The 21,970-nt window shown below is 37.1% G+C and overlaps 1 protein-coding gene and 1 pseudogene across 5 annotated transcripts in view; both read right to left on the bottom strand.

Moving 5' to 3' along the window:
* UNC13B (unc-13 homolog B) overlaps positions 1 to 21,970 on the bottom strand; it is a 231,910-nt gene that overhangs the window by 140,478 nt on the left and 69,462 nt on the right. For all 5 annotated transcript variants that reach the window (XM_038552721.1, XM_038552722.1, XM_038552723.1 and 2 more), the window contains exons 4-7: positions 21,611 to 21,728; positions 20,289 to 20,412; positions 13,333 to 13,406; positions 7,733 to 7,790 (exon numbers count right to left, since the gene is read on the bottom strand). In XM_038552721.1, coding sequence (XP_038408649.1) covers positions 7,733 to 7,790; positions 13,333 to 13,406; positions 20,289 to 20,412; positions 21,611 to 21,728 — 374 coding nt within the window. The remainder of the gene's footprint in view (positions 1 to 7,732; positions 7,791 to 13,332; positions 13,407 to 20,288; positions 20,413 to 21,610; positions 21,729 to 21,970) is intronic.
* LOC119873941 lies at positions 1,876 to 2,474 on the bottom strand (annotated as a pseudogene).

Raw genomic sequence — 21,970 nt, 5'->3', positions numbered from 1 at the left:
TGAAAGGGAATAAAGGGGAAAGGAGAAAAAAATGAGTGGGAAATATCAGAAAGAGAGACAGAACATGGAAGACTCCTAACTCTGGGAAATGAACTAGGGGTGGTGGAAGGGGAGGTGGGCAGGGGGTGGGGGTGACTGGGTGGCGCGCACTGAAAGGGCACTTGACGGGATGAGCACTGGGTTTATTCTGTATGTTGACAAATTGAACACCAATAAAAAATAAATTTATTTAATAAATAAAATAAAAAATAAAACAAGGACTCAATTATTCCATTACTCTTCCTAATAAGTTTTAGCTATTAAAAGTAGTACATTGTTGGGAGAGCCTGTCTGGCTCAGTCAGTAGAGCATGTGACTCTTGATCTCAGCTGAGGTCATGAGTTTGAGCCCCACGTTGGGTGTAGAGATTTCTTTGAAAAAAAAAAAAAAAGGTAGCACATCGTTAAGTATTTAAAAAATTTAAGATGCAAAAAATGCAAAAAGGGATCCCTGGGTGGCGCAGCGGTTTGGCGCCTGCCTTTGGCCCAGGGCGCGATCCTGGAGACCCCGGATCGAATCCCACGTCAGGCTCCCGGTGCATGGAGCCTGCTTCTCCCTCTGCCTATGTCTCTGCCTCTCTCTCTCTCTCTCTCTCTATGTGACTATCATAAATAAATAAAATAAAATTAAAAAAAAATTTAAAAAAAAAATTAAAAAAAAACAAAAAAAAACAAAAAATGCAAAAAGAGGGTTAAAAAGTCATTAATACCATAGATGAATGGATAAAGAAGATATGGTATACATATATAATGGCAAACTACTCAGCCATAGAAAAAGAATGAAATCTTCCATTTACAATAACATAGATGAATCTAGAAGACATAATTCTAAGTGAAATAAGTCAGAGAAAGACAAACACCATATGATTTCACCGATATGTGGAATTTAAGAAAATGAACAAAGAGAAAAAAAGACAACAAAAAGCAGACTCTTTATAGAGAGCAAACTGGTAGTCACCAGAGGGGAGGTGGGTGGGGGAATAGGTAAAATAGCTATAGGGAATTAAGAGTACATTTATCATCATGTATAGAATTGCTGAATCACTATACTGTACACGTGAAACGGATGTAACATTCTATGTTAATTATACTGAATTAAAAGAAGAAAGAAAAAAATAGGTAGTACCATATAAACGTTATAAGTTTTTGAATCCTTCAAAATAACCTGCTGGAATTTCATTTCTAACTACTTATTGATTTCTTTTAGATTAGAATTGGAAAGGGGCACCTGGGTCACTCAGTTGATTAAGCGTCTGCCTTCGACTCAGATCATGATTCGGATCCTAGGATTGAGCCCTTCATCAGGCTCTCTGCTTAGCAGGGAGTCTGCTTCTTCCTCTCCCTTTGTGTTTTCTCTTTCCTTCTCTCTCTTACTCTCTCACATAAATAAATAAAAATCTGGGCAACCTGGGTGGCTCAGCGGTTTAGCACTGCCTTCGGCCCAGGTCGTGATCCTGGAGACTCGGGATCAAGTCCCACGTCGGGCTCCCTGCATGGAGCCTGCTTCTCCCTCTGCCTGTGTCTCTGTCTCTCTCTGTGTCTCTCATGAATGAATAAATAAAATCTTTAAAAATAATAATAATAATAAATAAAAATCTTTAAAAAAATGGGAAGAACCAAAAAAACATGTCAATCCCACATACCAGAGACAAATTTGATTAATATTTTGGTACTTCTATTTCCAGATATTTTCCCCCTAAATATATAAATACATTTATATACATATATATGTGTATGTGTGTGTGTGTGTGTGTGTGTGTATATATATATATACACACACACACACATACACTTTTGCTCCACTAAAGCATTTTACTTGCACATATGAATTACAACCTTAGAAAAAGAATCCCAGGATTTTCCCTCCTGTGTGTTTTTGTCTTACTTCTTCTGATCCATGATCCCAGCTGAGGTTGTCAGTACAATGAAACCAAACTGGCGGGATGAGAGCAGGTTATTCTACCATTTTTCTAGATCTTTCAGTTGTACATCAAATCTGGGGATGATCACTCCAAACTTGTTTAACCTGCCCGTAAGGTTCACAATTTTCCCAGCTCTGTGATCATCAATGATTTCAAATCCGCCAATGTAACCATGCTTTATTATCACAGTGAGAAACCAGATGATGACTTTGGAGCATGGCCTAATAAGAACCTGGCATTTGTCTCTCTTTTCAGCATTGTTAATGCTCTTGAGAGCCTCTGCCAGGACATTCATGCACACCATCATGATGGCATGGAAAGATGGCAGTTATACACATAGATTAATCTGCCGGGGCTGCCATAATAAAGACTGGGTGCTTAAATAGTAGAAATTTATTTTCTCACAATTTCCAGAGGCTTAAAAGTCAAAGATCAAGGTTCTGGCAGGGTTCAATTTCTAGTGATAGCTCTCCTACCTTGGAAACCTTCTTGCTGTGTGCTCATATGGTAGAGAGGGTTCTGGTGCCCTATTAGACTAGAGCCCCTCCCATGACCTCATTTAACCTTTAACACCTCCTCATAGGTTCTCTCTCTAAATACAATCACATTGGGGGTTTAGGGCTTCAACATATGAATTTTAGGGGACTATAATTCAGCCCACAGCATTCCACCTCTGGTCCCCCCAAAATTCACATCTTTAGCGCACACAACATACATTTTTTCCACCCCATCAGCCCCACAAGTCTTAAATCCAGTTCAACTCTAAAATCCGAAGTCTCACTTAAATATCTACTAGATATGAGTGAGACTCCAGTTATGATTCATCATGAGGCAAAATTCCTCTCCAGCTGTGCACCTGTGAAACCAAACAAGTTATTTGCTCTCAAAATACAATGGTGGGACCTGCATAAGAGAGAGATTCCCATTCTACAAGAAAGAAAAAGGAAAAAAGGAAGAGGTAACAGGTCTTAAGCAAGTTCAAAACCTAGCAAGGCAAATCATATTAGATCTTAAGGTAGTAGAATAAGCCTCTTTGGTTGATGTCCCACCTTTCAGGCCCACTGGAGTAGCAGCTCATCCCTTACAGGATGGCCCTGACCCCGTGGCTCTCTTCAGTGGCCTCCCTCTGAAAAGAGAAGGAAACACAGCATTGCCCACTAGGCCTGTGCTCGGAGTGGCAGCTCTGATATTCTCTAAGTCACATTCCAGGTCGTTCTTCTCTTTCTTCAAGAAAGGCACATGTTCATAGTCAAATAATGTTATGGTCTGATCCTGTAGAATCCAAAAAGTCCATCACCTTTCATTGCCTCCCTCTTTTTTTATCCCTGTTAGTTCAAACTGGCAGTGTCTCTGCTGGTATAATCCATCTCTACTCCTGTATTCTGCTGAGTTTGCTAGTTAACTCCATAAACCAAAGCCATGTTCTCTTTACTGTTCTCTTCAAAACAAACTTTTTTTTTTTTAATCAATATAAATAGGCTAAGAATATTCCAAATCTCTAAATTCTGGGTGTTTTGTTTTGTTTTGTTTTGTTTTGTTTTTTACTTAACAATTCCTTCTTCAATTCAATTCTCTCCTCTGTCATTTTACTATAAGCAGTAAGGAAGACCCAAGCCACATCTTCAATACTTTGCTTAGAAATCACCTTACAAATTCTACCTTTCATAAACAATTCAGCCAAGTTTGTTGCCACTTTGTAACAATGACTGCCAACAAACCAACTGTTCCTTACTTCCACCTGAGTCTACTCCAGAATGGCTTCAACATCCCTATCCCTTCACAGCTATCTTGGCTTTTTCTAGCAAACACCTTGAAATTCTTCCAGGCTTTCCTTATCACCCAGTTCTAAAACCACTTCCATATTCTTAGGTATTTGTTTGTTGCAGCATCCCACCTCTTAGAACCAAAATCTCTATTAATCTGCTCTGATTACCATAACAAAATAGTGTAGAATGAGTGGCTTTCACAACAAATATTTGTATCCCACCGTTTGGAAGTTGGGAAGTCCAAGATCAAGGTACCAGCTAATTGTATTCTTAGTGAAGGTTTTTTTTCCTGGCTAGCAGACAGCCAGCTTCTATGTCCTCACACAGAGTCTGTTGTCCTTTCCTCTTATAAGGGTACTGGCCCTATCAGATTAGGGCCTCATTCTCATGATCTCAGTTAACCTTTATCACCTCCTCAAAGGCCCTATCTCCAACAGTCATACAGGGCCTAGGGCTTCAAGGTATGAATTTTGCAGGTATGCAATTCAATCCATAGCAACAAGCTTTAAATTACACACACACACACACACACATACACACACAGTTTTATATATTTTTTTACAGATTTTATTTTTCAGTAATTTCTACATCAGCATGAGGCTTGAACTCACAACCCCAAGATCAAGAGTCACAGGTTCCATTGCCTAAGCCAGCCAGGCACCCTAGTTTTATATACTTTTTAACTTAAAGGGTTTTTTTTTTAAGGTTTTATTTTTCTTTTGAGAGAGAGAGAGAGAGAGAAAATATGAATGTGTGAGTGAGGAAGAGCACAGAGAGAGAATCCCAAGCAGGCTCGATCTCACTACCCCGAAATCATGACCTGAGCTGACACCAAGAGTCAGATGCTTAACCAATAGAGCCACGCAGGTGCCCCTTTAACTTAAAGTTTCATAAAAATGTCCCTTTTATTATTCAAAGCATAATTTTAAACAAATGCATAATGCCCAATCTTATGATTATAATCATTTACTGTTAACTATAGTGATTTTCAAACTTTGTTATTTAAATAATCTGTAATCAACATCTTTATGCACAAATCTTTATCTGCCTCTTGATTACTTACTTTAATAAACTTCCAAAAATTTGACTGCTGAATTGAATGATTTTCTAATTGGAAAAAAATAGCTATAATTTTAATGTAAGTTTAAAATATTATTTACCAATGTCATAAATGTCCAAAACGGCAAGGATTCTTTTGTATGATTATTAAAGGATATTAAAGAATCAGGACAACCAAATAAAGTGTGCAATTCTGACTGGATCGTACAGTGGGGGGAAAATAGCTATAAAAATATTTGGGGGACTGGGACACCTGGGTGGCTCAGCGGTTGAGCATCTGCCTTTGGCTCAGGGCATGATCCTGAGGGTCCAGGGATCGAGTCCCACATTGAGCTCCCTGCGAGGAACTGGATTCTCCTCTCTGCCTATGTCTCTGCCTCTCTCTCTGTCTCTCATGAATAAATAAATAAAATCTTTTAAAAAAATATTTGTCTCTCATGAATAAATAAATAAAATCTTTTAAAAAATAAAAAAAGAATTAAGGAATTCTTTTTTTTTTTTTTTAATTTATTTATTCATGATAGTCACACGGAGAGAGAGAGAGAGGCAGAGACACAGGCAGAGGGAGAAGCAGGCTCCATGCACCGGGAGCCTGACGTGGGACTCGATCCTGGGTCTCCAGGATCGCCCTGGGCCAAAGGCAGGCGCCAAAGCGCTGCGCCACCCAGGGATCCCGAATTAAGGAATTCTTAATATGCACTAAATATTAGATATATTATTGGGTCAGTGTTAAACTTCTGGAGTCTGATCATAGTATTTTGGTTACATAGACTGTCTTACTTCCAAAGAGATACATGCTGATGTGTCATGAAGTCTGAAGATTATATGATTCAGAAAATACATACAGTTTTGTGTATGTATATACCGAGACAGAGATAAAGACATGAGAGAGAGGTGGGAACAAGTCAGACTAAATGTGGCAAAATGTTTACCACTAAAGGGTAAATGGGTGCTCATTATATTGTACTTTCAACTTTTCTGTTGTAAATTTTCAAAATAAAAATATATGAGGGAATAGTCAAAAGACAGGAACAGACCATTCATAGAAAAATAAATTAGCCCACAAGCTTATGAAAATTAATAAACTTGTTGATTATTTATGGCCTTTTATTTCCTCCAGCTCTCTTGGCATTTGATCTCTAATCATTTCAACTGCACTTCATCATATGGGTGCAGGACAGAATGGGAAGTGAAATCTCAATCATTCCATTTATCTCATTAGAAGTCCTGGAAAAAGGTTCAAAAGATTAAAAAGGTCAGGGTTGCCTGAGCGGCTCAATCAGTTAAGCGTCTAACTCTTGATTTTAGCTCAGGTCATGATCTCAGGGTTGTGAGACTGAGGTCCATGTCTCAACCAGCTCTGGGCTGGTTGTGAAGTCTGCTTAAGATTCTTTCTCTCTCCCTCTGTGTCTTGTTCTCACTCTGTCTCTCTCCCAAAAATAAATAGATAGATAGATAGATAGACAGACAGATAGATAGATAAAAATTTAAAAGGTCAAAATTAGCTCATTTCAATGAATTCTGGAAAGGACCTATAGATTTTAATTTATAACCTGGTTTTCAATTCAGATTCTTCTGGTCTCCTATGACCCTAAATGTTTGATAAATTCTTAGTTCTATCTATAAGGAAAGGGGGGAAAAAAGTGAGCAATAAGTCAGAAAAAATAGAAAATTTTCTTTAAAGAAAGAAAATATGTTGAAGTCTGCCATTGGTCTTACTTTTATCAAGAAAGTAGCCTATAAAATGGAAGACAACCTATGGGATTTACAAACCATGAATGGAGGTTTTCCTTTTCACTATGAAGGTTATAATGGTTGCAAGCATAGGATATGGAATCAAGTTGTCTGTGTTAGGATATTTACTCCACTATCTACTACCTATATGATTTGTGGCAAATACTCCATATCTTTATGCCTCAGTTTCCTCATCTGAAAAATGGGACAACAGTAAAAACTGTCTTAGGGTTATTGAAGATTAAATAAGTCAGTACATAATTTTAGTTCTGATAGCAGCATCTGGCATATTGTAAGACCCCAAGATATGTTAGTTACTATGGCTCTTATTTTTACCAGTATTACTACAATAACTACAACTATCAAATAGCAGTTGTAAAGAGTTTAGCATCTGGTTCAGAAAAACTATAGTAACACAAAAGAAAAACATACACACACTCCCAGAGGTTGAAAAAGTAAAGACAACAGATACCAAGTCAATTCGTTAGTGTCACCTCAGACTATTTTGAGAGAAACTGAGAAGGTAGAAATATACCAACAATACACAGCTCCTTTCAAGAATGAATTTTTGAAGTCTGGATAAATTAATTTCAAGAAAAATGACGAGTTCTCTCAATCATTTATCAAACTTCATTGAGGCTTACATTATATGTATCAGATACTGAGAAAGACGCTAGAAATAAAATGGAAGAATGTCTATGCCTTTAAAAACTTTGTGTTCTTGTCAAAGAAATATACATAGATTATAATGTATAATGGGTTATATGATGAATGTATGTACAGGATACTATGGAAGCAAAAGAAAGACACCTAAGCTAGACCTGGGGGAAGGAGGAAACAGAAAGAAGACTTCCCAGGAGGGATGACATTATATTGACATTTAAACTGAGCTTTAAAGAACAGTAACAGGTAAAGGGGATAAAATGGGGGGAAAATTAAAAGAAAAATGGGGGGAAAATCATTCCTCCATGGGTAACAGCTTGCAAATGGAGATAAAAGATGAGCATCATTGCCCTGCCTACAGCCACACAAAATCAAAAGGACTCTTCTAAAGCTATGGTCAGATAACCACTGGAGATATAAACCTGAATAGGTGTGCTTCCAGAATATCTTCTGTTTACATCTCCAACCTCCCCAACTCAAAAAAAGTCATGTTTGGAGAACTGACAGAAAGCTGTGATTAAAGACATTCAGAGACAAGTTTCTCACTTACAACACTGGGCGGCAGCAGTGGGCAATGGCTTCCTCTGGCTTTCTTCTTGAATAGAATACTAGAAGCAGAAAGGAGAAAGAAAAAAAAAAACACAGATAAGAGGTCCAAGTGGGGGGGGGGGGGGGGATCACAGCAATATGTAAAAGGTTTAGGTTTTGACTAGAGTTAAATTTTTACTGAACAGAAACAGATCATCCTGCTCATTCACCTACGTGACCCTGACACAGAGGCCAGACTATGAAATGTGGCTTTTGCCCAATGCAACAGGCTAAAGCAGGATAGCAGAGATTGTTCCAACCAAGGGCACCTGGGTATGAACCAGCTCTGCCAGGCAGCTGTAGAAGACTTAGAGGTGCCTTAGAAAGCTTGAAGCTCAGTCCTCTGAGTTTTCTTATGGATCTTGTATAAATTTCTCCATTTGGGTGATGGAACTGAAAATCTCTCTAAAAGTGAGTTTTCTCATCTTTAAAAATGTAATAGCACTTCTCTCACAAGGTCATGTGGGAAGGGAAATTACTTAAACACGTAACACAATATCTAAAATCTACTAGAGTCCTCTTCCAACTTATACTCTAGTCTCCCCAACCCAACACCACCATCACAACCATAAAAACAGATTATTGAAGCCAAAAAAAAAAAAAAGTTCTATAAAAGAGATCAGAACTGGGCAGCCCCGATGGTGCAGTGGTTTAGCGCCGCCTGCAGCCCAGGGTGTGAGGTGTGATCCTGGAGACCAGGGATCAAGTCCCACGTCGGGCTCCTTGCGTGGAGCCTGCTTCTCTCTCTGCCTGTCTGTCTGTCTCTCTCTCTCTCTCTCTCTCTCTCTCTCTCTCTGTTTCTCATGAATAAATTTTTTAAAAATCTTTAAAAAAAAAAAAAAAGAGAGATCAGAACTAAATGTAAGTCTTAAGGATGAGCAGGTAAACAAGTTAACACAGGGGTGCCTGAATGGCCCAGTGGTTGAGCATCTGCCTTTGGCTGTGGTCATGATCCCAAGGTTCTGGGATCAAGTTCTACATGGAGCTCCCCAGAGGGAGCCTGCTTCTCCCTCAGCCTATGTCTCTGCCTCTCTCTGTGTCTCTCTCATGAATAAATTAAACTTAAATTTAAAAAAGAACAACAACAACAACAGGGGCGCCTGGGTGGCTTGAGATGCCTGGGTGGTTCAGCGGTTGAGCGTCTGCCTTTGGCTCAGGGCATGATCCCAGGATCCAGGATCCAGTCCCACATTGGGCTCCTTGCAGGAAGCCTGCTTCTCCCTCTGCCTATATCTCTGCCTCTCTCTGTGTGTCTTTCATGAATAAATAAATAAAAGGAAAAAAGGAAAGAAAAAGTTAACACAGGTATACAGTCTGAAAAATAGTTTGATTCAGAGCCTATTGGAGGATTCAAAAAATATAATTTGGTCCAGCAATTTGTAAACATGAGATCTGGAGTTCTCATCCTGACTCTGTCACTTATTACTACACTCTGATGTACTAGGCAAGATAGAGCGCTCTAACACTGCCAATGAATGAGCCACTCATTCAACAGATACCTCTTGAGTACCCCATTATACACAAAGGCCTTGACAGAGGTCATGGTAAGGATTATGGACTTTAGTGTATTGGGAAGTCATTTATAATTTTTTTTAAAGTTTTTTTTATTTGACAGACAGAGAGAGCACAAGCAGGAAGAGCCACAGAGGGAGAGGGAAAGGGAGAAGCAGACTCCCCATTGAGCAGGGAGCCCAATGCGGTGGATCCCAAGACCCTGAGATCATGAGCCGCGCCAAAGGCAGACATCCAACTGCCCAACTGACTGAGGAATCCAGGCACCCCAAAGGAAGCTATTTATGCTTTTAAACCCAAGAGAGGTATGACTTGACTACACTTTAAAAGTCCTGCTGCTCAATGTCCACAATAGCCCAACTGTGGAAGGAGCCTCGGTGTCCATCGAAAGATGAATAGATAAAGAAGATGTGGTTTATGTATACAATGGAATATTACTCAGCCATTAGAAATGACACATACCCACCATTTGCTTCAACGTGGATGGAACTGGAGGGTATTACGCTGAGTGAAGTAAGTCAATCGGAGAAGGACAAACATTATATGGTCTCATTCATTTGGGGAATATAAAAAAGTGAAAGGGATTAAAGGGGAAAGGAGAGAAAATGAGTGGGAAATATCAGAGAGGGTGACAGAACATGAGAGACTCCTAACAATGGGAAACAAACAAGGGGTGGTAGAAAGGGAGGTGGGCGGGGGGATGGGGTTACTGGGTGACAGGCACTGAGGGGGACACTTGACGGGATGAGTACTGTTATGCTATATTTTGGCAAATCGAACTCCAATAAAAAATTATATACAAAAAAAAAAAGTCCTACTGCTGTGTGAGATAAACTATAGGGAACAAGAGGGAAAGACTAATTACTGCAATAATCTCGACAAAAGTTTATGGCAGCTTACATAGGAGTATTAATGGTACAGGGCACTACAAGTAGTTGAATCCAAAACACAAAACACTTTTTATATGTAAATACACTTTTATATGTGAAGTACTTTAAAGCAATAAACTATGATACAAGTATCAGAGGTAGATACTGCTATTACTAATTCCAATAAGGAATAAAAGACAGATCCCTCTGCTGGTGGGAATGTAAACTGGTGTAACCATTGTGGAAAACAGTATAGAGGTTCCCAAAAAGTTAAAAATAGAACTACCATATGATCCAGTAATTCCACTATTAGATATTTACCCAAATGTATAAAAACACTAATTTGAAAGGATGTATGCACCCCTATGTTTAAAGCAGCATTATTTACAATAGTCAAATTATGGAAGTAACCCAAGTGTCCATGGATAGATGAATGGAAAAAGAAGATGCGGTATATATACACAATGGGATATTAATCAGCCACAGAAAATAATGAAATCTTGCCACTTGCAACAACATGGATGGATCTAAAGAGTATATTAATAAGTGAAATAAGTCAGTAAAAGACAGATACCATACAACTTCACTCATATGTGGAATTTTAGAAACAAATGAACAACAATAAAAAAAGAGACAAACCAAAAACCAGATTCTTAAACATAGAGAACAAACTGATAGTTATCAGAGGTAGGGGAGATAAACTAGGATGAAGGGGATTAAGAGTACACTTATCGTGATGAGCACTGAGTAATACAGAGAACTGTTCAATCACTATATTGTACACTTGAAACTAATATAATGCTGTAATTAAAATTATACTGTAATTAAATTTTTTAAATTGCTGAATAAGATCAATACTAAAAATGAACAACAAAGCTTTGCCTTATAACAAAAATGAACTATTAGAAAATGTAATTTTTTTAGAATACCATGATTAGGAATGAATATCTAACAAAAAAAATGCAAAACTACCTGGTGAAAACAGGTTTCCCCCCATAGCACTTCTCAAACTTTAACACTTACTATATTTATTACGATCCTACTTATTGTCTGCCTCCTCCTATTTGATCTATGAGAACAGGGCTCTTTGTTTAACCTTTGATGTTTATCAAGCATCTAAAACAATGCCTGGTATTTAGTGTTTGGTAAGTAATTTGTCAAATAAATGAATGAATGAATGTTATCAATAAACAGAGAAAAACAGATTAAAACAACAATGGTTTAAACTTATTAAATTAGCAAAAATTTTTAATCTGGTAATATCAAGTATCAGTAAGTATACAGAGAAGCAGGAAAATGGAATATAAATTGGTAGAGTTATTTTGGAGAACAATTTACAATATCTAGTATGACTAAACAGGGCATACCCCACAACCAAGCAATTCTACTTCCTGGGTATATACCCAAAGAATCTTTTATACATAAACATGGAAAAATAGACTCAAAAATGTTCACTGCAGCATACATTTGTACTAGTGAAATTTAATTGCCCATGAGTAAGAAAAGTAATAAATGGTGGTACAATTCAACTCTATCAAGTGGGAGATCCCTAAGCTAGTCTTAATTTAGTGTGTCTGACTCAAGGGGTTCCTGGGTATGGGAACTGCTATATACACATCAGAGAATAAAAAGATAAGATTCTACATTGTGTTTTTTAAATGATTTTGCAGCCAAATGTGACAAAATCTTGATAATTACTGAATCTTAGGAGTAAGTGTACAAGTTTCATTTTATTATTCCCTCTATTTTTATATCTCCTTAAAATTTTCCATGATAAAAACAGGGAAAAAAAGCACACAGAATCCAACTTGAGGGACGCCTGGATGGCTCAGCGGCTGAGTGTCTACCTTTGGGTCGGCGTGATCTCAGGGTCCTGGGATCTAGTCCCACATCAGGCTCCCCATAGGGAGCCTGCTTCTCCTTCTCCCTCTGCCTGTGTTTCTCATGAATAAATAAATAATATCTTTTATTTTTTTTTATATCTTTAAAAAAAAAAAAAAAGAATCCAAGTTGAATATCCCACTAACCAAAGATGAGATGATTTTAGTATCAAAAAGAACAATGACTGCAATGGATTAAAAACAAATCAATGATATCAAAATCCACAATTCATGGTGATACACCACTTAAAAAAAAAAAAAAGAAAAGAAAAGAAAATGTATTTGCTGACTCCAAATGCACTTATGTTCATGTATCCAAACTCTATGCCTATAGCTCCTCACCCTATCTAATCCTGACCTTCATATTCTTTAATGAAGTTGCTTATCAGACATTTCCATTGAAATATTTGCTGGCACTCCAAATTCTACCTTATAATCAGACCAATTTTGTAACAGCCCAACATGTCCAAAAATGAAAATCTGATCTTTTCCCTCCACCACCAGTAACAAAAACATTCCCCATTGCTGATGGCCCAGACTGAGTTCCCTACTGTGCACCAGATTTATCTCTGGAGAGAAGGATAGGACCAAGCATTTAATAGCCCAAGCATCCCTAAAAAGAACATACAAATAACAATATACAGTTGACTCTTGAACAATGGGGGACTAGTGGCATTGACCTTCCACACAGGCAAAAGTTCACATATTAACTTCCGATCCCCCAAAAACCTAGCTACTAATAGCCTACTGCGGATGGGAAGCTTTACCAATAAACAGTCAATTAAAGCATATTTTGTATCTTTTATGTATTACATACTATATTCTTATAAGCTAGAGAAAAAAAGTTAAAATCATAAGAGTAAATACATTTACAGAATTATACTGCATTTATCAGAAAAAAAAAAAAAACTGTAAGTGCACCCACACAGTTCAAATTCCTGTTATTCAAGGGTCAATTGTTTATCCAAAAATCTGGGAATTGGAAGAAATGTTGTCTGTGTAACAAGAGGACAGTTTCCCTAGTATAAGTTCTCACTTACTAGAGCCAGACTAAAAGCCAACTCAGCCATTTATGGGGGACAATGAGAAAAATAGAAAAAGTGGGAGTTAGATCTTTCTAATGAATGATTCCTTCCAGCTCCCTTTGTTCTTTAATGTAGCTTAAATTCTTTCATTTTTCGTTTTTTTTTTAATTCTTTCATTTTTCAACATGTTTCTGGGCCCCTCCCTTAACAAACTATAAAGCATCCTAGAAAGAAATTTTCTCCATCTCTCTGTATCACAAATAAGGCAATTCCTACCTCACTGTCAGTTTCCAAGACATTGATTTGTTCCAATTTGTAGGTCCAATATCTGGCTTCCTCCTCTGGGATATCTACCACAAAAAAGAAGAAACTATGTTACTAGATTATTAATTTGTTTGTGGGTCAATAATCCTTTTTCCATCAAATAATCAAAATTAGAAAGTGACGGACTAATTTTACTGGTGACTTGGTTCTTGCCATAAACATGATCTTGAATCTTCACAGAAAACAAAGTAATGTACTATTATTTCCATTGGATTAGGACACTTAATATTGTTAAAATGTCAACACTACCCAGTATGATTTACATAATGCATCGCTATCAAAATCTGTTTTTTTGCAGACATAGAAAGTCTCATTCTATGGAAAAAGAAGATGTGGTGTGTGTGTGTGGAATGGAATATTCCATTATACAATGGAATATTACCCAGCCATCAAACAGAATGTAATCTTGGGGCACCTGGGTGGCTCAGTCAGTTAAGCATCCACCTCTTGATTTCGGCTCAGGTCATGATCTCAGGGTTGGGCTCTGAGCTAGGCATGGAGTCTGTTTAAGATTCTCTCTCCCTCTGCCTCTTACCCCCACCCCCACCCAACTCACATGCATGTATACGCTCTCTCTCCTTCAAAAATAAAAATAATTTTTAAAATAATAAAAAAGAATGAAATCTTGCCATTTGCTACAATGTGGATGGAGCTAGAGTATATTATGCTAAGCAAAATAAGTTAGAGAAAGACAAATACCACATGATTTCACTCATCTGTGGAATTTAAGATGAACATATGCGAAGGAAAAATAAAAGAAAGAAGGGAACAAACCATAAGAGACTCTGAAAGATAGAGAACTGAGGGTTGATGGAAGGATGTGGGTGGGGGATGGGCCAGACAGATGATGGACATTAGGAGGGCACTTGTTATGAGGAGCACTGGGTGTTTTAAGTAACTGGTGAATCACTGAATTCTACTCCTGAAACCAATATTGCAGTGTATGTTAACTAACCAGAATTTAAAATAAAATTTTGAAAAGAAAAAGAAAATAAAGTTACCCATTAACTGGAAAAAGAAAAAAGAAAGGAAAGAAAACCTCATTCTAAAATTCATACAAAAAAAAAAATAAAAAAAAAAAATAAAAATAAAAAAAATAAAAAATAAAATTCATACAGAATCTCAGTAACCCCAAATAGCTAAAACAATCTTGAAAAGGAAGAACAAAACTGGAGGACCCAAATTTCCTAATTTCAAAACTTACTACAAAACTACAGTAATCAAAAGAGCATGGCACAGACATACAAAGCAATAAAACAGCCCAGAAATAAACCTTCACATACACAGTCAAATGATTTTTTTGACAAGGGTACCAAGAACACTTAATAGGGGAAAATGTCTTTCAAATGGTGTTAGGAAAACTGGATATCCAGATGCAAAAGAATGAAGCTGGACTTCTACCTAATACCACAGAGAAAGATTAATTCAAAATCAATCAAGACCTAAATTTAATACCTAAAACTATAAAATTCTTAAAAGAAAACATAGGGCAAAAGCTGCATAACTATGGATTTGGCACTGATCTCTTAGAACACCAAAGGTACAGGTCACAACAGAAAAAACAGACAAACAAGACTTCATGAAAATAAAATTTTCTGCATCAAAAGATAGTATCAAAAAAAAAAAGATAGTATCAACAGAACAAAAAAGTAACCCATAGAATGGGAGAAAATATTTACAAAATGTATCTGATAAGGAATTAATGCCCACAATGATAGAGAACTCCTAAAACTTAAGGACAATAAAACAAAAACTCAATTCAAAAATCACAAAGGACTTGATGGACATTTCTCCAAAGAAGATATACGAATAGCCAATAAGGAGCAGCCCACGTGGCTCAGCGATTTAGCACCACCTTCAGCCCAGGGCATGATCCTGGAGACCCGGGGATCAAGTCCCACCTGGGTTCCTTGCATGGAGCCTGCTTCTCTTTCTACCTGTGTCTCTGCCTCTCTCTCTCTCTGCCTCTCTCTCTCTCTCTCTCTCTCATGAATGAATAAATAAAATCTTTAAAAAAAGCAAATAGCCAATAAGCACATGAAAAGACGCTCAATATCACTGATTATTAGGGAAAATACAAATCAAGACTACAATGAGTTTCCACTTAACACCCATTAGGATGGCCACTCTAAAAAAAGAGAAAATAACAAATGTTGATGAGGATGTGGAGAAACTGGAACCCTTGTATATGGTTGATGGGAGTATAAAATGATAAGCCACTATGAAAAACAGCATGGCGATATCTTTAAGAAATTAAAAATGGAATTACTATATGATCTAGCAATTCCATTTCTCAGTATATACACAAAAGAATTGCAAGCAGAATCTCAGAGAGTTACTTGTAGACCTAAGTTCATAGCAGCATTATTCACAATAGCTAAAATGTGAGAGCAACTCAATTACCCATCAATGAATGAAAGGATAAGCAAAATGTAGTATATACATTCAATGGAATATGACTCGGCCTTGAAAAGGACACATGCCACAACATGAATGAACCTTGAGGACTTTACACTAAATGAAATAAACCTGTTACAAAAGGACAAGTACTATATGATCCCACCTACATGAAATACTTAGAGCAGTTAAAATCTGAGACAGAATGTAAAATGGTGATTGCCAGGGGTTGGAACAGGGAGAGGGGAGAATGGGGAAGTTAGTTTAATGGGTATAGAGTTCCAGTTTTACATGATCGAAAGAGTTATGGATGTGAATGGCAGTAATGGTTGCACATCATAAATGTGTTAATATCAGTGAACATTACACTTAATGATTAAGACAGTTAATTTTATGTTATGTGATTTTACAACAATAAAAAAAAGGAGTCAAGAAAAAAATTATAGTACATCCTCATTTCTATATGTTTAAGACTGTAACTTAAAAAAAAAAAACCCACTTCTAAAAACATCAAGTAAAAAAAACAAAAACAAAAACAAAAAACATCAAGTATATTCCATATACCTAACACAACAGTGAGGCAATATATGGATCAGATCAACTTTGGAGACATTTAAACAGACTTTCCAGTAGTCCACATGAAGAAATCAAATTCAGCCCCTCTCCTTTGTCCCTCTAATCCAAAATTTCACCTCCTTCCCCTCAAACAGCTTTTCACCAACTGGTGCCAATATCTTCATGTTTTGTAATAAAACCTTCAAGTAATGGATAACCTAATTTATAGAACTACCTCATCCACAAAATGTGTATTCTGCACTTATTAAAAAGAAATGACAGGGGAAGAAGGGCTGTTTATATGTTCTGATGTAGAATGATTCTTAAGGTACATTATTAAGTGGAAAATAGCAAGATACAACAAATATCCTACTACTGTATTATAAAAAGAGGTTGGGGCAGTTAAGCACTGGCTCAGGTCATGGCTCCCTGCTCAGTGGGGAGTCTGCTTCTCCCTCTCTGTTCTGCCCCTTCCCCCTGCTCATGTGCTTGCACGCTACACTCTCTTTCACTCTCAAATAAATAAAATCTTTTTAAAAGTAAATAAATAAATAAATTTAAAGGTTAGAATTTATATATGTACTTATATATTCAAAAATTGACTGAAAAGATACACAAGAAAGTACTAATCATGGTAGTCTATAGGGAAGAGAACATATTTGTGAGGAAGACTTAATTTTTCCCCCCATGGGTAACTTTAAAAAAAAAAAAAAAAAGACCATTGTGCATGAATTATTGCCTCAATCCTCAAAATAGTTTTTTTTTTTTTAATGTGGAGCTACAAGGATCTTTCTTGTAGTACTATTTTTTTCAAAAAGATTTTCTTTGAGAAGAGAGAGCATGTAAGCCCACACACAAGGTTGGGCTGAGTACCAGCTGAGCAGGGAGCTGGTGGCAGGGCTCCATCCCAGGACCCTAGAATCATGACCTGAGACTAAGGCCAATGAAGGCAGATGTTTAACTGACTGAGCCACCCAGGTTCCCCTTGCAGTACTATTTATAACAGTACAAACTTTGAACAATCAAAATCCACAGCAAGAAAAATGGTTAAATGTATTATAGTTTAAATTAAAAGCCCAGTTTCCAAAGCCAAATCATTCAAGTTTAAATCCTCACTTTCCTACTTACTAGCTATGTGATCTTGGGCAAAGGATTTAAATACTCTGTGCCTCCATTTCCTCATAATCAGATCATAGTTGGATCTACCTTGAAGGATTGAAATGAGGATTATATGAGATACTATGTAAAAATGTTTAGTGATATACATACTGGCACACAGTAATCGGCCAACAAATATTATTATTATTATTATAAGTTCATACAATAAAATAAAATCAACCACCAAAAATATTATAGAGGAATAGCATTTATTTTGTGAGCAATTATTTAACTATGTAATTAGTGAGTAAAACAAGTTAAAATATAATATATTTGTACTATTTTATAGGAATAACTATTAAGTGCATTAAAAAACTAAAAGAAACATATCAGGGGTGCCTCAATGTTACAGTTGGTTAAGCATCTAACTCTTGGTTTCAGCTCAGCTCATGATCTCAGGGTCATGAAATCAAGCCCTATGATGCACTCAGCATGGAGTCTGCTTGAGATTCTCTTTGCCTCTCTCTCTGCCCCTCTTCCCCTATCTCAAATAAATAAATAAATAAATAAATAAATAAATAAATAAATAAATAAATAAATTTTAAATTTTTTTTTTTTTTTTTTTTTTTTATTTATGATAGTCACACAGAGAGAGAGAGAGGCAGAGACACAGGCAGAGGGAGAGGCAGAGACACAGGCAGAGGGAGAAGCAGGCTCCATGCACTGGGAGCCTGACGTGGGATTCGATCCCGGGTCTCCAGGATCGCGCCCTGGGCCAAAGGCAGGCGCTAAACCACTGCGCCACCCAGGGATCCCAATAAATAAATTTTAAATAAAAGAAACATATCAACACATTAAAAAATCTCCAGTTCGTGAGATCATATGTTAATGTTTATTTGTTTTTTTTTTTTGGTTTTTTTTTTTTGCGTACATGTATTTTCTAAACTTTGAACATAATAAAAAAATCACGGGACGCCTGGGTGGCTCAGTGGTTAAGTGTCTGCTTTCGGCTCAGGGCATGATCCTGGAGTTCCACGATTGAATCCCACATCGGGCTCAATGCATGGAGCTTGCTTCTCCCTCTGCCTATGTCTCTGCCACTCTCTTTCTGTGTCTCTCATGAATAAATAAATAAAATCTTTTAAAAAAATCACATTACAAAAAATAAAAAATAAAAAAAATTTAAAAATCACATTACTACTTTTAAAAGTTAATGGTATATAACTGAATAAAATATTTCATGGGCTTATGAATTATCCGAAAAAAAATTTCATTGCCAAAATATGGCACACTGTAAGCTAAAATTCTTCCTTTAGAAGGACTCTTTATTTTTTATTATCTTTTAAAACTTTTATTTATTTATTCATGAGATTAGAGAGAGGCAGAGAGCCATGCTTATGTCTCTGCCTCTCTCTCATGAATAAATTTTTAAAAATTAATTTCAAAATTTTTAAAAATTAAAAAAAAACATTTATCAGACACTATTACATGCCAAGCAAACTCTAAAGATATCAAAATAAGGTACACAAGAGCCCTCATGAAACTCAAAATCTAGATAGAAATGTATACTGCCAGCAATGACACAATATAAGTGATACAGTATTGTAAGAGAGAAATATCTGTTTAAAATGCAATGGTGGGGAGGGGACGCCTGGTTGACTCAGTTGATGAAACATGCAACTCTTGACCCTAGGATTGTGAATTCAAGCCCCATGACGGATGTGAAGCCTACTTAAAATAAAAACAAACAGGGCAGCCCGCGTGGCTCAGCGGTTTAGCACCGCCTTCAGCCCAGGGTGTGATCCTGGAGACCTGGGATCAAGTCCCATGTCAGGCTTCCTGCATGGGGCCTGCTTCTCCCTTTGTCTGTGTCTCTGCCTCTCTGTGTGTCTCTCTCATGAACGAACGAACGAATGAAATGAATAAATAAATAAATAAATAATAAATAAATAAATAAATAAATAAATAAATAAATAAATAAATAAATTTAAAAAGATAAAAATAAATAAATGAAAGAAAATGAGGGATGGACTAACAGTGTGTGGAGCTCCACAGATCTACTCTCCAGCAAAACTATATATTTTTTAAAAAGCCTATTTTTGCCATGAACGTGTATTTTTTTGTTTTCTAAAAATTGTTTTAAATTTTTTATTTAAATTCAATTTAGTTAACATTTAGTGTATTACTAGTTTAGGGGTAGAATTTAGTGATTCTTCAAGTTGCATATAACACCCAGTGCTCATTACATCAAGGGCCCTCCTTAATACCCATCAACCAACTACCCCATCTCCCCACCCACTATCTCTCCAGCAATCCTCAGTTTGTTTCCTAAAGTGAAGTCTCTTATGGTTTGCCTCCCTCTCTGTTTTTAACCTTATTTTTCTTTTACTTCCCCTCTGTTCATCTATTTTGTTTCTTAAATTCCACATATGAGTGAAATCATATGGTATGTGTCTTTCTGACTTAAAAAGTATTTTCAAATACTTTTCTATTTATCAATGCTATTTCAATATTAAAATTGACAAATCACAAGGTATATATTCACTTTAAGCCAATGAATGTTAAATTATTAAAAGAACAAATTACTGATGTTCTCTAATAAGCATTTCCTAAGTTATTAAAATAGAGAAACCTAATGACTTGAAGAGAATGTACTTAGTGTGGATTCTTTACTGAGTATCATTCTACAGTTTGCACCATTCCTAGGGTAGTGTTATAGGGACTAGGGCAGAAGACAAAATGCCCTCAAAGGAGATAGATGACAAAACAAAAAATACAGTAATGAGACTAGCAAACAATTGTTAACCATATGGTAAAAAGTATTAAATGGTTTTCAAAGTCCAGTTCAATAAACTCACCAAAAGGCAGCTCAAATCTTGTATCAAGCAAAATCTTATGAGGAGTTGGGTTTTTAGTTCCACAGATCTCATCATCTTTCATCAATGTCTCTGCCTCCAACGTGGACCACTCCCCAGGCCCTTCCTAAAAAAAAAAAGATCTAAGATTAAACTTAATTTCTTTAAGCCTCCCTTCCTCCTGGTTTAAGAGCTGGTGTTTTTCTCTGAATGTCCTTATTGGAGAGCTCCTGGGGACCACTCACATCCTGATAAGGCAAATATACCACTGTCACCACCTGCTTCTACAGCCAGGTGGTTTCTGTTCTCCCTCTTTGGTAGACAATTAGCTATCACTTTGCTCAGCTCTCTGAAAGACCACTGAAGATAGAATTCTGAAGTACCAAACTCAAAAACCAAACATCTCCATAAATTAATATTTAATCTGCACAATTTTTAAAGACTGTGTCACTTAATAAGTGCTGCTACTTCTAATCAGTAAAGAGCTACTAACATTACTAGTTAAAGTACACCTGAACTGGAGCCACAATAAAAATGAACTACCCCTCGGCCTGGGGAAGTAGAGACTTAGCCAGAACTAAAAGAATTTAGGAAAGGGAGGCACACTTGCAATATCCATACTCCTAGAGAAAACACGCAGTCAATGTTAAAACCAAATAAGAAAACAATACATTTTTTCCAAGTTCAGAGTAACTGTCTATCGGGGAAATGATGCTGAGTTGTTTTGATCTGGGAAAATGAAGTAGAAAAGCACTCTTGGAATAATGTATAGAGATAGTATGAATAACAATTGCCCCACATAGTAATTCCTTAAACTCTGTTAGGGTTATATATGGAAGACAGAAGATTGAAACCAATTCCCTGGGAATTGGTGATTCAAAGAAATAAAGAAGAGAACAGGATCCAGGCTGAGGAATTTTAATGGGATCCCTCCCAGGATAGTATCTTAGAGGGGAATACAGAAACCACAGGTATCCTAGATCACATACACAAACATACTCCCCCTCTTTTTTCCTTCTCCCTCCAATCCCTCTATCCTTCTCTCACACACAGTCCTGAAAAGGGGATATCTATCTGATATGGCTAAAAAAATGTTCTGGCACCTCTGAGTTCAGTCATAGGACAGAGAGAAGACAAGACTTAAATAAAATCCATTGAACCTCTGACTGAGGTTCATGCTCAATAGGCTGGTTGCATGCTCACTAATTAGAAAGGGGGGGGCAGAACAATCTAAGATGCATGGATGAATATTAGCTGAATGCAGCTAGGATGGGGACAAGCATGGGCTAGAACCGTACCTCCAAATTGACAATGCATTGACTGACCTCATCCGACTGACGAACAGTCTTCAGTGCAATCCACACAGTCCCAACCATGGTGTCCCAGATCAGTCCTTTGTTCCATACTTCCACACTTAGACCCAGGTCCAGGCGACTAATCTCACTGAAGGAAAGAAGAAAGCCCTTAAAAGAAAGCCAGATAAGGATGCCAGGCAGGCTCAGTAAGAACATGTGACTCTTGGGATCCCTGGGTGGCGCAGCGGTTTGGCGCCTGCCTTTGGCCCAGGGCGCGATCCTGGAGACCCGGGATCGAATCCCACATCGGGCTCTTGATGCATGGAGCCTGCTTCTCCCTCTGCCTATGTCTCTGCCTCTCTCTCTGTGACTATCATAAATAAATAAAAC

The sequence above is a fragment of the Canis lupus genome, chromosome 11, assembly GCF_011100685.1.
Source record: "Canis lupus familiaris isolate Mischka breed German Shepherd chromosome 11, alternate assembly UU_Cfam_GSD_1.0, whole genome shotgun sequence".
Classification (NCBI taxonomy): Eukaryota; Metazoa; Chordata; class Mammalia; order Carnivora; family Canidae; genus Canis; species Canis lupus.
The sequence above is the reverse complement of the archived record's forward strand: the minus strand, read 5'-3'. Positions and strand labels throughout refer to the sequence as shown.